The sequence below is a fragment of the Ptychodera flava genome, chromosome 18 (genome assembly GCF_041260155.1).
Source record: "Ptychodera flava strain L36383 chromosome 18, AS_Pfla_20210202, whole genome shotgun sequence".
Classification (NCBI taxonomy): domain Eukaryota; kingdom Metazoa; phylum Hemichordata; class Enteropneusta; family Ptychoderidae; genus Ptychodera; species Ptychodera flava.
Genome location: NC_091945.1, coordinates 24909659 through 24924603, shown reverse-complemented (window position 1 = coordinate 24924603; position 14945 = coordinate 24909659). Strand labels below are relative to the sequence as shown.

At 35.1% G+C, this 14945-nt stretch overlaps 1 protein-coding gene across 1 annotated transcript in view; it reads left to right on the top strand.

Annotated features, from left to right (window-relative positions):
* LOC139117225 (ran-binding protein 9-like) overlaps positions 1-14945 on the top strand; it is a 51187-nt gene that overhangs the window by 3186 nt on the left and 33056 nt on the right. The window contains exons 2-3 of the mRNA XM_070680166.1: positions 11704-11815; positions 14182-14234. Of these exons, the coding sequence (XP_070536267.1) occupies positions 11704-11815; positions 14182-14234 (165 nt within the window). The remainder of the gene's footprint in view (positions 1-11703; positions 11816-14181; positions 14235-14945) is intronic.

The following is a 14945-nucleotide window of genomic DNA, read 5'->3' as shown; positions in this document are numbered from 1 at the left end:
ACAATGCAGTGACATGGACTTTTAAACACAGGACATTGGTGATTTGTTCATGTGGTAACTCTGCATTCCTTATTTTCCAAGTGACCTTTCATTCATTCAGAGAGAGAGAGAGAGAGAGAGAGAGAGAGAGAGAGAGAGAGAGAGACACTATGCCATTATAAACATCCTGTGAATATGAGACATTTCTGTCCAGCAATATAAATATGCAACATCTACACAGCCTGTGATTAGTTCATATGAAGACAAGGATCATTTCTTCCTTTTGTGTGAATGCTTTCAAGTGACCCGTTATTTTTGCCTCTTGTTTGGCCATAGTTGATTAAGGTAGAGCCATAAGAGGTGAGGGAGACAGAGATGAAATGGTCAAGTTATAATATCATATCATGCCATTTAGCCTGAATAATGAGACTTCATCATGTGCAAGTACAAGTTGAAAGAGGTCTTGATATTGGATAATTGTAAGGTGAGAAGCACAGGTCATAGGGGTCAGGGTCACGGCAATTTCATGTCATGGACTCTATGGAGACCATTTTTCAGAAAGTCAAAGTAGTCACTATACATTTTAGATGATTAATCAGACACAGATGATAGACACTCAAGTAGCAACTGAATTTTAAATTGATGAAGTGCTAAATGATCAAAACAAAACAAATTGTAAGGCGCGACCTTCTAGAGGGAAACTGGGACAAAGTATTTGAAGGTTAGGTAAGGACACTTATCTTACCTCAGAACAGGCAGGGGGATTTTCCAGGGTTGGCCTACCTTCTGTTTATGAAGCAATCTATTCATATGTTAATAACCGTACAAAATAACCATTTTCACAACAAAATAATATGCAAATTATACATTGTTATGTAAATTCAGTGTCCTTCTGATTTGTCAAGCTGTGGAGAACAGTGCAGAGGACTACATTTAGCATCTCTGCAACCAGAAGGCCATAGCCTTGTACATTTTAAGGTATATTCCTAAATGAATCAAAGCTGTCATCTCACCATTGTTCTGTACTTGATGTCATATCTATCATCTCTCAGGCAAAGTGAGCACGCTTTTTTAGCATACACATTTTATTTGCCAGTACTGATCTTATCATATCATGAGCAGAATGAAATCAAGTTGAGCATAGAAAGAGTCATCATTAGATCTCATGGAAATTTTGTCTGGATATTGTCGTAAAATTTGTAAAATTGTATTTAGGTAGATCTTCCTAATTGTCACATTTTGTGATAGGCTATTGTGTCCTGTTGGGATAAAGAAGCAAAAAGAAGTCTTTTTGTTCAAAACCATAGCAAAATCTGGGGTCAAGTCAATGATGTGTTAAAGAAGAGCATGACATCTTTACATGAGAACAAGCTGGTGTCTTTAGTTTGTGACAATGCCCCAAATTACCAAGTTCATGTGATGTCATTGGATCAAATTGGTTAAAACAAGTGAGGCCTAACATGAAATTTTCATATATAGGCTACTATTGCTTTTAAAAAAAATTGTACATATGAAGGCCTCTGAAATGTAGATAGTGTGGACATAATTTTTACTGACGTAACAGACACATGTACCATGCCAATTAAGTGAAATACGTACAGGTTTTAGCACAATACCATTTGGCAGACAGGGGAGTAAAAGGTCAATGTCTGGCAGGATGAGTGTATAAAGTACAATGTAAACAACCATATACATAGAGTATGTAAGTGTGTAATCATGTTTCTTTCCTTGTATGTTTGTGTGTGTACAACTTCATTATTCCATGGTGTTTCATGACCATGTACAGGATTTGCAATTTTGTGGACATGAAGTCACAACGCAATGATTGTTGATCTTTGAAAAGTGATACTTTTTTCATTGGCGTGATGTCTGTCACACAAGTAACATGAAGTATTTGGTCTATTGAGGAAAATTTGGTATTGCCTGTGTCACAGATGCCATTACCACATATCAATACTAGTGGTCACAAGCCTCATCAAGCGTGGTGTTGGAATTTGTCACGGTCTTTGTCTTGTCTTCTCAGAGGAAACCAATATGATCTCAAATTATTTCTATGTATACCTGATGAACAAGCAAAGTTCACTGATGGACAGTTGTTGCATGATTTATGTAGAGTTGCTACCACCATCACTTGCCGGACACATTAACCTGTCTAACCTCAAGTTGCTGAACTGACAGGGTGTGATTTCACTGAGTGAGAACACAATCACTCATGGTTTAGTGGGGCTGAGATCAAACCTGCTCGATTCATCTTTGTGCACTGTTTGTCAGGAACTGGATGGTGTAAAACATCTGATCTATATCAGATAGGGTCTTGACATGGGTAGTGAAGAAACTCACAGCTGATATTGACTGTCATTCGTTCTGATAGTTCTGTTGCTAATGCAGTATATTCATCTTTCCTTTGTGAGAATGTGATGAAAAGTAGGTCAAAAGTCATCCAAGGTTATCCTCGAATTGTTTTGAAGAAAATTTGGTTGCATGCTGGGAACAAAAAGCACCCAAATATGTAGTCTTTGCAGTTGCTGAGATATATGAAAACAGGTAAAGTATGAACGGCAAAAAGGAAGTAGATATATTAGGTGCATAGTAACTTCTCTTAGTACCAGTAATTGTATATACAATATTACATTTTGTGTGTGGTATTTATATCAACACCATTAGAATACTGTTTGTATAACTTTAGCTGTGTGGGAAAGTCAGAAAGAATAAAATGAAAAAATAATGATGAAAAGACTGACAAGGAAACAAGTACACTTGCATGTTCATAGAGTGGAAAGAATTTGCAGAAGTCTTGTGATTAATGATAAGAAACTGGCTGACTGTTTACCCTTTTGTGGAGTTGTGTGTAAGCGGTAGTGCAGGCTTAGTAATAAATGATAAGCATGATTTATGGTAAACAAAAGTGTGTTTCATTCATTGTTATTTCCCATCAATGGAGCAGTGGAGTTGGGGAGCATTTCCTGGCATATGGTGGTTAAGGAAATGGTAGCTTCTCAGTAGTTTACGAGGGTGTTTTTTGAGATCATACACTGAAACTTTGGTCAGGTTCTAAATGACATAATTTTGTTCTGTAAACATGAATCTGTAGTACAACAAGTATTTACCACAGGAGTCTGAAGCAGATGAACTGGCATACATTGAAACAGTTGAAATTTCTGTAGCTTTCCTAGTAACATGGTGATATCCTGCCATTAGTCAGTTCCACGATCAGAGTATTCTGTTAGGAAGCCCTTCATAATTTTCCATTCTGGCTAAATTTATCATGAGGTCTGATGATGAATGTTGTTTAGCAAGACAGGGTCATGATCATGACTCATTCAAGACATACTGTGTACATTGGAGGCCGGGATTGGAGGGCAAACATCCTGTTGTGCTTGTCCTATCATGATGTATTACACACCCTTACCGAGAAGCATCATCCACATGATGTCAATTGTCAAGTTCACTGAATGACCAATATTTTTGAAGTGATTTTGCCCATTCAGTCTGCACTAAGTATAGGATGATAGATATAGGTCGTAATGTCCATTGAATTACAATGTATATATTTCATCTGAACAATATCTTCATTGTAGCAGATTTAAAGGATTTTATCTAAATATTACAAAAATACTTGCCCAGATCTTTTTGTACATGTAGCAACATTAAAATATAGTACCTGGTAGTAGTTTTTGATGAAGTCACAGAAATCTCATAAAATGTTGGTATAATTGTTGATCATGTAAATACACAATATTACCAACATTTTAATTTATTTTAATGTATTAATAAATCCTTAATATAATGACTAGATGACCTCCAGTGTTTCGATCTTGACAAATTAACACAAATTGATAAATAAAAGTAAAAGGGGATATAATTGGTTGAAATTCATGTTTTTTGCATACATACATATATATCCAAACATGTATTCATATAAATTTGTAAATACATACTGTATACACATATATACCTGTACATCAGTCATCCTTATATATGAATACATACATGATGCATACATTGTTTACATACGTACATATGTACATACATACATACATACATACATACATACATACATACATACATACATACATACATACATACATACATACATACATACATACATACATACATACATACATACATACATACATACATACATACATACATACATACATACATACATACATACATACATACATACATACATACATACATACATACATATACATCAGTACATCCATATATATGAATACATACATACATTATTTTTATTCATACATATATACATCATTCATACACACTTACATAGTTATAGTACATACATGTACATGTATTCTATTATTTAAGCAATTTTTGATGATGCAAATTGCCCATATGTTCATTTCACGGCTTCATATTCCGTTCATTTGGCATGTCAATATTTAGGAACAATATGATGTACTGCACTACACTGAAAGGGTAGACTGTATTGACGTCATCTGTTCATTATTCACCACACATGATGCTTCACTTGTTTCAGAAAAGCTGTATACATCTTTCCATTCTGCTATTATCCAGCAAAGAGAATTTGCATGACTTCTTGGAAAGCGCCAAGTGATCATACTGTGTGTCATAGATGGCATTATATGGGACTGCCCATTATCTCAAAGTCATGGCAATTTTAAAATTGGGTTTCCTCAGTACAGCTATCTTGCTCAGTGCTGCATGCTGTTCTGTAATAAAATGATTGCTTGACAGCCAAATTAAATTAAAGAATAACCGCTTGTTTTTTCTGCAAGTCAGAACAAAATTGCTGTTATACAGCTAAGCCTCTTCTCTTAGTCATCTGTTTTCTGGTTATTGTGATTTCTGTTGACAAATTGCATGTCACAGTGAAATTAGGTCAATGAGGGACAGTCCTTGTGCTGTTAGATTTAGCTTCTCATGTACAGAGGGATGTTTATGGAAAATGTTCTGAAGGTGGTACTGGTGTTAAGAGATTGTGTTGTCGTGTCATCTAGTGCTATGTATCTGTGTCGGGCCAAAGTTAATTTTCACTGAAATATTGCTTCCATATTGAGTGTAAGGTACAGTGTGAAGGGAAAAATGCTTCCATGATCATACCATACCGTCTGCTACAGTGTTAGTATATATACGTGTACAGTATAGTTTGTATATTCCTTTACACATTGCCAAAATGAATTTGTTTTTTTTGCTGCAAAATAGGTCAAGATCACATATGCCTAAGCATTTTTGGCAAATTATACAAAAACGCAAGTGGTTTTGCTCAGTCACTAACAACCGGCCATCAGCAAATACTAAGGACATCTCAACCCAGCCAAATTGCACTCACTGATGCTATAATCATCTGCAAGTCAAAAACACACATTGAAATTCTTGGCTGCAAAAAGTATACATTGAAATTCTTGGCTGTAAAAAGTATACATTGAAATTCTCGGCTGTCAAAAATATACATTGAAATTTCTGGCTGTCAAAAATACACATTGAAATTCTTGGCTGTAAAAAATATACATTGAAATTCTTGGCTGTATCTCATTCTGCAACAGGTCCACCCTTAACCGGTGATAACAATGGGTCTGGGCCAAATTGCCATGGTGCAAGGGTTAGATTTCCAAAACAAAGACCGCAGTCTACAGCTCTGTTGACCTGCAACTATATATCATCTTCTGTTTTATAATGATTCCGTGGTGTGTTAATTACATTGATGTTGAAATATTAAGATTCACTCTGTTGTGAGGAGATGGATTCAGACTTTCATAATTGTACAGCGTTATGATGATAGTACATCTTCACAAATGACTTCAAAAATATAGTTCAAAGAATAACCTGTACTACAAATGCTAAAAACAGCCCATAACAAAACTATACAGCTCATATTTTCTGAGTTTATATAATATATATATATATATATATATATACATATATATATATATATATATATATATATATATATATATATATATATATATATATATATATATATATTATATTCAATCTACAGATTGTGCAACAGACTGACATAGCACAGTACAATAAATTACCCACAATGCTGTTAGATTTGTACCAACGACGTTAGTTTTCTTATAACTTTTTCAGTTCTGTATAAAAGCAATAATGTGAAGTCTCACGATAATTTATTAATTATATTTATTAAAAGTACGTTGAAATATTGTAGTATAAATTTCAAAGAAACCATTAAATAACCATAAAAGTCACATTCTTCAGGTACTACAAATGTCACAGTTTTGGGAAGCAAGTTATTACCAACTGAAGGGGTCATTCTCTGAAAATAGTTAGCATGTAAATTTCTTTTGTCTTTTCTATTTGGAAAAAATCAATATCCTTTTGTTTCATAAAACAGGTGCAACTAGTCTCCCTACTTTCCATCACTTTATTCTGTATGGCTGAGGACAAGATCAGTGGAAAATTTACAAAAACCCTTTCTCTTCTCTCAATCAAGCACAATTTTCTTAATCCTTTAATATGGGAATTGAGAAGAAAGGTGTTTTTAAAAGTACGTTCTCAGAATTTTTACAAGTGGTCCAGGAATTTGTCTACACATGGGAGACATGGTAGACTTCACAGGGGATCTACGTTGGTACAAATCGTGATGTATTGTGGGAAATCTCTAGTACTGTGCATAGTAACACAGACTGACAAGTAACACATCCCTTACAGTTTACAGAGTATCCATTGCAAGCTAGGAATTGATCAAACATCAAGTTTTCCAGAAAGCACCACACCCAAAACAGACCTTGATCCACCACACTGAAAAGCCATTTGTGCCAGCTTTTCTTTTCATTCATTCATCTGTGTCCCGGTCGTTGTTGTGCTCAGTTATGTAGGTCATTGAACCTTGTCAACAAAAAGAGAAACGAAAAAATAAAAACGTTCATCATTCAAGATCAATATTTGCCTGCCAATGCTCATTATCGATTGAAATTACTGAATTCTGTCAAACTATAGTTTATGTCTCTGGATTATGTTCACATTTATGGTATTAGTTCATTTTCCATCCAAATACTGATAACCCTCTTCATGGTGACTTTATGCCCTGAGGCAAACTATTTTCAGATGAGTTGTCAACTGTGATTAAAATGATGTTTAAGAGACATTTCAGCAATTTGGACCACTGTTGTATGATTTCTTGTTGATCTATTCTGTATTTCATCTATTTATATTTATTTCAAGAATCAAATTCATTGTCCGTGGACAGGGTTGTTTTCCCTCAGCCTTTGGGCAATTCAGGGAGTAATGTTTTGTTTACACAGTCATGAAGTGTCAGTCCAGAGCATATAGCTCTCACCTTGCTCTTTGTCAGTCCCCTTCTATAGAGTAGTGAATTGACGTTGTGTACATGTACAACCAGATCAGCTCACACCCAACAATGTTTACTTCCAACAAATGGAGTCCTCAGCAGTGCTAGGATGATATTTCAATGTCACAACCTGAAGAAGACCTAGGCCATGTCCTCCTCTGCTAGCAATCTGCTTGTGTCTAGTGTGCTTGTAATAATGAAAAAGCAGCAATGAGCTACCTAGAATAGTTTGGAATTTTAACCTTTCTCAGTATGACCCCAGTCGTTTACATTCTTGCAAATTCAGCACATACCGGTACAAAGTTATGAAAAAAATGAATTTAAAATCATACTGATTGGTTTATTCCTGTATCTTTATTTTAACACTGTCTTAGTGTCTAAATAACAAAGGTTCATTATATGGTGTGAAGTAAAACCAGCTTTGATCGTGATCCAGGCAAAACAATTTTGATGTGCTGTTTGATTTTTACCATCACCTAAATGATGAAACAGCAGCCACGCTGACCTTGTGTCACTATTTATCCTTAACAAACAAGTGATTTGCATTTTCATATGTCATCCTTATTGACCATGTTGAATGTTACAATGAACAGAGTGCAACTAAAATTTTGATTCGGTTTCAGTTTATGTAATACATCCCACACTCTTTATTAAAGTGTTGGTGAGCCCCAAAAACATAAGAAACATGTCACTTCCAGTTTCAGATAAATCTGAGCCACAGTTTCAGGAAAGAGGCCAATGGTAGCATGTGCCCGTTTGTTTGTGGACACAACCCTGCTATATCATAACTTATGGCAAGCTGCTGCTAAAAATAATTTGAATTTGGTAGCCGTACAGTCAGTTACAGCTATTCCTGCTTTCTGACAGTGAAACTCAGGATGCTGGAAATGGTGTTGTATGTATGTACCAACCACGCACACATTTTCTGAAAAAAGTGATTTCCCCAAAATTGGCCTATGCAGCTCTAGTTGATAAAAATAAAATGCTTCTACATCATACAATGTACAATATTACTGACATGTACAGTGCAGTCTCTTCTGTCAATATCTGTTCTCAATAATACTACATTTATGCTAGAATCTTGGTATAATGACTCCAACCTTCGCCACAAAGAGTCCAGTGGTTTGCAGCAATGGTCAAACTGCTGTCTCCCCACCAAATTGACTCGACTGTTATTTTCTGCTGTGAAATATTCAAAGATATTGTTGCTAAGGATGTGTATTGGAAATACTCAGATTATCTGAAGAGTTCTTAGATCAGCTGATAGCAGATATTCATTTAACCATTTACACATCATCAAATGATTTAAAACCTCTTGCTCACTACCGGTAGTTTCATTAAATTCTCTGTCTCTTTGCTGATAATTATGCACTTCTTGGTGTTGTTTAGTGACATTTTCATCAGTAGAAATGAGGTGTGTCACATTGACACAGATATGTAAATTTACCGTGAATGTTTTCCTTGTATCGCTTAGGATGGCCTCCCAACAAGTGCCTTTACGCAATGTTGGCAACAAAATAAATTTGCCAATATCAGCTACATCCACAAACAGACCTCCCTTTGCAGAAAGTAAATATTTGAAGGTTAACACACCCTATATACAAACATTGCTTTGACATTTTGTCACCGACAGGAATATTGTAGGTTAATAGAAATTTTCTGATAAAAATTGATGGCAGAATTGATACACTTGATTATGTGACTTAATTAAGAATAGCATTATGCAATTTGAAGAGCTGGAATTTAACAATGAAATTTAGACACGGAATTAAATGGATATTGGTGTAAAGATCATCAGCAATTGTTTCAGTGTTTAAGGTGGTTGGAAAGGCTAGAGCGTCAGTTATAAATTTCAACAAAACTATTAAAATATAAAAGTAGTCAACATTCTCTGTGGAATAAAAAAAACTAGACATTTGGGCACAAAGGCATTGCAGAGTTATAGCCTGTTAAAACTTCTGAAAAACTGACCAATAAGAAGAAGTTGGGGAGTCCTTAGTGTATTAACTATGGTAGAGGCCCCCTAGCTTTTAATAAAATGTTTGAAAAGGGAAAGTCATTATTTGCTGTTTTTCAGGAAAGTTTGACAAGGCGGTGCGGCATTCAGAGTGAGTGACTGCTATTGTAAATGCATTTTTAGATTCTTTGAGTGTCAAAGAGGTGTCAAAAGTGAGATTAACCAAAAAAACTGCTCTATGACTTCAAAAGAGGGGTGCAAATATGGCTTGTTTTCAACACTTTTGACAGAATAACAGTTTTCCTACATAATTGTATACCAAATTAATCCAACTTTGAAATGAGATATGGACATGGAATTTTTACAGCCTATTAACAAGGTTACAGATAAGATTTGTACGGCACAATTTTCCTGTATTTGAAGTACTTTTTGAAAAATCACATTTTGAAATTTGAAAGAATTTTTAATAATTTTTTGACATATAAACCCATGTAAAATCATAAAAACAAATTTATTTACAAATCCTGCCATACAAATCTTACAATAAATAGTGTCAACATATTTATAACTAATTTGGTAATATTAATACTATCCAATTATTATTAAATTCAAATATGTAAAAAAATATGAAAAATTAAATTTTAATATTTACTGGTGTCATATTTCAAATCATGGCTGCAAATAATACAATTTTTATATTCTTTGGAGAAAATATTAACTGAGGGAGTTATCCTGAAAATTTGACTAAATATCTTGATTCTAACACTTGAAACTTGACATTAACTCTGAGAAAAAATTGGTGCAAAAATAGCCTTTCCAACCACCTTAACAATATTTGCTGTGTCAGAATTATATTTGAAAATGAGTCGGTAGAACTGTGTAGTGTGAATTGATTAATATTTATTGAGATACCATTGTAGACAAGGTTTTGTAGACACAGCTAGGTAAAATAGTTCTACTCATACCAACACAAAGATTGCATATTTTTTGTTAACTGTTGCAAACTCCTGGAGACAACAGTTCATGCTTAGGTCATTCTCTCTGTGGGGATTTGACATCAAAGGTTGATGCACACCGACATAATGAATGTGTCTACAAATGTATCATCAGTTGTAGTCACAATTACTGCTGACTTGGTAATATTTCTCAGCATGATGTACAGTAGAATATTATGACAAATGCGACATCTTACCTTGGCTTCAAAATATTGATGCATTACCCTAGACTGTCTCACATGACATTTGTCTGTGTGTAGCCTGCTTACAATGGTACAGTGTACATGTATGATGATGGTATAATAGTCCTTTCAGAAAGGGCTACAGGCTCTTGTTTTATTTCAAATATGAATAAAATCTGTGTACAATTAAAGTATACTTCCCTTGATGACAAGTACACACTCTTACATGTGTATCTCCTAGCAATACACTATGCTTCATTGACAATGTCATTTGTGAAGTAACTATCTGTAGTATTTTGTGGTGTAAAAATAGGCAAAATTCACTGTCCTGTGCTTTCATATCAACAAATTCATATGCCCACAATGAGATACATTGTATATACACTCTGTGTGTGTGTGTGTGTGTGTATATATATATATATATATATATATATATATATATATATATATATATATATACTACACAGTATATATATCTAGGTTATCTTGGCAGCACGTTTTGAAAAGTGAGTTTTTGTGCCACAGATTACATTGCTATTTAAAGTAGAAGACTAAATTTTGATGAGAAAGACTAAAAATTAAAAACTCATGATTTTACCGTATAAGGCTCTGCCATAATCACTGATAGCAGGAATAAATTTAACATAAAATGTGTACTGTACTGTACAGTGACATAATTGCCTGGTATTGCATTTGTTGAGCTTTCATTTGTTGATGACCTCCAAACCATTTCTGATCGTCTCATGTCTTCTAATTTTTTTATTTTCTCTCTGTCTGTCATTGAGGTCAGCAAGCAAACAGTAAACCCCTAGTCACATCTCACACATTGTTGAAATTCATTCACTTTGTGTACAGTATGTCAGTACAACTCTGGTAATATACCGGTATACAGTATGGTTATCAGTGTCACCTTTTGACCTACTGACCTGACTATAACTGACAGCAGAGAGAGAAATTAGCAAAAGAATTGATCATACATGTAGCCCCAAAGAATACTCAGAGTCAACCAATGGTTCCAAAGCTAGTTTTGCAGTATGATATTGAAATACGATATCCTAGAAATAATAGCAGTATTGTATGTCCTAGTAAAGTTTTTATCCACTTACTAAATTTAAACATGAAATCTTATCACCTGATATAGCTTTCTACTGACTGTTGAATTTACTGTATAGTGCCAGGTTATGTACACAAACAGTTCATATCTCTGGTAACAGCATAAAAAAATACATAACGTAAGGTGAAAGAGAAACTATTAAAAATACACTGCTTCCATTTATTTCTACACAGGCACAGGAAAGACGCACAAAGATGCAGCGTCTGTCAGAGCTACTCATCCAATTCCAGCAGCTTGCGGACTCTATTACTTTGAAGTGAAGATTGTCAGCAAAGGAAGAGATGGGTAGGTGCCATTTATAGGAATTCATGTCAATTTGTTTATGGGTTTAATCCAATGTGGCTGCAAGATGTTCACTTGTTTCTTTTTCACATATAATGGTATGGACTGGGGTATGCGTTACTTGAGCGTTTACATGTAAATGAGTTGATGCCTTTCACATTTGTACAACACACTATGACACAATGATACATACATAAAATGCTGAATGGTCATATAAGTTGTACTTCACATGTACAATACCATCCAGTTGACAGAGCTAATACATGAAAACACAGACAGTGACATAAAAGGAAAGAAATTCAAATTTAGATTATACATGTGCAGGGATGGACACCATTTCCTGTGTTCATACATTCGTTCAGATAAACACAGAAAGGCAAGAGCCAATTTAGCACTCATATGTAGACAGACACATACTCTCTGACACATGCAAATAAATCATGTTGACACCACACAGGAAGCCAGAGAAGGCCAAGTTAATTTGTGAATTATTATTCCATTATGTTGTTTCCTTCGATTTTCAATACTGATATAACAGTATTGAAATACGACAGAGGTATTGGGTACTGGCAGTATTACCAAAATCACCTGAGTAAAATGTACATGTACATAAAAACTCAGACATTGCATTTTCATCTCAGATGTCCCCGCGGTCTCACTCTGTCCTCATTGAATATCAGAAGCAGTGCTATCATATGCAGTGGTATTTTTCCATGGGCAAAATTTACAGCAAATTATTGAAATGCAAAATGGCTCCCATTACAACTGTAAACATCATGGTATTTGGCGTCAGCAAGGCTTTGCAGTGGGTGTAGTGTGACCCAGTTTATGGGTAATTCACATCTCTTGGGAACATACACAGACATGTCCTTGTCAGACATCACAAGCCTGAATGCAAACCTACACTATTTATGGCATTTCTGTCTTCTCAAGATACATCGTATAGTCTGCAGGCAGTTTTCAAAACTTTTAGTCTTCCTGTCTTGTCAAATGAGCAGAAGTACATGTTGAAATATAATGTAATCCCGAAATCAATTCATGTGAAATTCTGTTTTTGATCAGAATACATGAACCTTCATTATTTCTTGAGCAGATATATTGTTCATGTTTGCACTTTGGCAAAATACACATTTGGAATATAATTGTAATGCTTTCTCCCCTGCTCTTAAAAAAGTAGTGCAACCTTTCCAGAGAAAACAATGGGTGAAACTAAATTTTGCAGACAACAAGGGTTGACCTTCAAGGTTTTTAGTTTTGAAAGGATATCATAATTGCCTTCTTTTCTTGATGGACTCATAAACAATGATTTCCTTTGTTTGGATGTAGACACCATTTATAACAATGTGGACAGACCTTGAAACATAACCCTCCATTTGCATGACAGGCTGGTAGCCACAGTAGCAAATCACAATAGCATCTGTCTCCATTGTAAAGGTTGAAACATTGATTGAAAAGGGGACTTCAGACTGTATGTGCAGATGATATGAGATTTTTGATGGATTCTGTCAGAAACAAATATTCTACCACACAACTTGCAAGAAGATGAAACAAGATATCACAAAGTGTGAAAAGAACATCTGCCTTTGCCAGGAATAAAAAATAATATGTCATGAGATCTTGCTCAAACATCTGCCCACAAAAAGTTGTGACTGCTTGCCCACAAAATTTAAATGATTCACTCCCAATCATTTTATTTGAAAAGACAATGACTATAGAAAAATACCAGACTTATCATGAGGCACAGCAGTTGTAATGACGCACTCACTTTTGCTAGAATTGGTGTAAATGTAGGAAAAATAGAAATACAAATTGCAGTGTTATTCTCCTATGATGTTAGACTTTTGCGTACATAGTTAGTAAACATGTCATGTGTATCTTTATGGTACTATTGACTTATCCCTAGGCGTTCAGTTTTCCATCTCAGAGACCGTTGTCTGTGTTATTTCTTGAACAAAAAATTTAAAATTCGGCAGTGAATTCACACGTTTCTTTCAACTTTCACATTTTAAGTTGATTTCATCAGTACATACAGTTAAAATGCATTGTGCTTTTCAGGGTCAATAAAGATATAATACACTGGCAATTTCACACTCCATCAAGTTCACACACTTGTTTTGTTCCTGGCTGTGTGTACATGTACGTCACAAGTGTACGTCATAAGTGTACTGTACTACTTAACGTCATCCAGTTCATTCTGTTTGGGTATCTATGTACACCTCCTTGTCCGGATGAGTCACTTTAAACAATTTTAGCATACACAGCTTGTAACACATTTGATGCCTGTCATTGATTATTTTAAGGGTGTAGTGACCTTGCAGCTGTAAGCAAGTGTGTTCTTTATGATGACATTGTTTTGTTTACGTTTATAGGTATATGGGAATAGGACTGTCCTCTCAAGGAGTGAACAACAACAGATTACCTGGTGAGTGTAACACACACAATGTCTATTAAAACCTTGCCTTGCTATGTCTGAATTGACACCATGATGTGACCTCTGCCACTTTCAGAAATGTAAACATTTGTTTGTGTGGTTGTTTGTTTCCTCCCCTGATTCAGTCCAAGAGAGGATGATTCAGTTGCCATTGCACTATGTAGTGCAAGATCAAAGGTACTTGAATATTGTCAATGGATAGTAAGCCACTATCTCTGGATTTGTGTACTGAAACAGTATTCATTAATACACTTTGCATAAATGAATATTAATATTGCACTTTGAGCATCAGATGCAGTGTCATGTCAGTCATCTATTAGTCGGTTTGCCCAGGTAGGGCAACTCATGTGGTGGTTTACGCACCCTGATGATACTGTTGATGCAACTTACCCCCTTATGTACTGGTAATTAAAGGGGCAGTTCTCAATCCCTGGTTCTTGCATTGGTTCTTGTTAACATTGAGTATTAACACGGTGTTGGTCCTTTGTTTTCTATTGAAATTATGATCAAGATAGTTCAGTGGCTTTTACTTAGATAAGGCTGATACACAGTGTCACTAAACATTGCAAAAATGTAAAATTTCAACTCTTTCCTACCTCACGCACAGTCCTCCACAGGGACCGTGCCTCACTGTATGATGAACAGTTCCAGCTGTGCTGCTGGCAACCAAGTGAACACAACTAAGGTTACTGGTGACAAGGG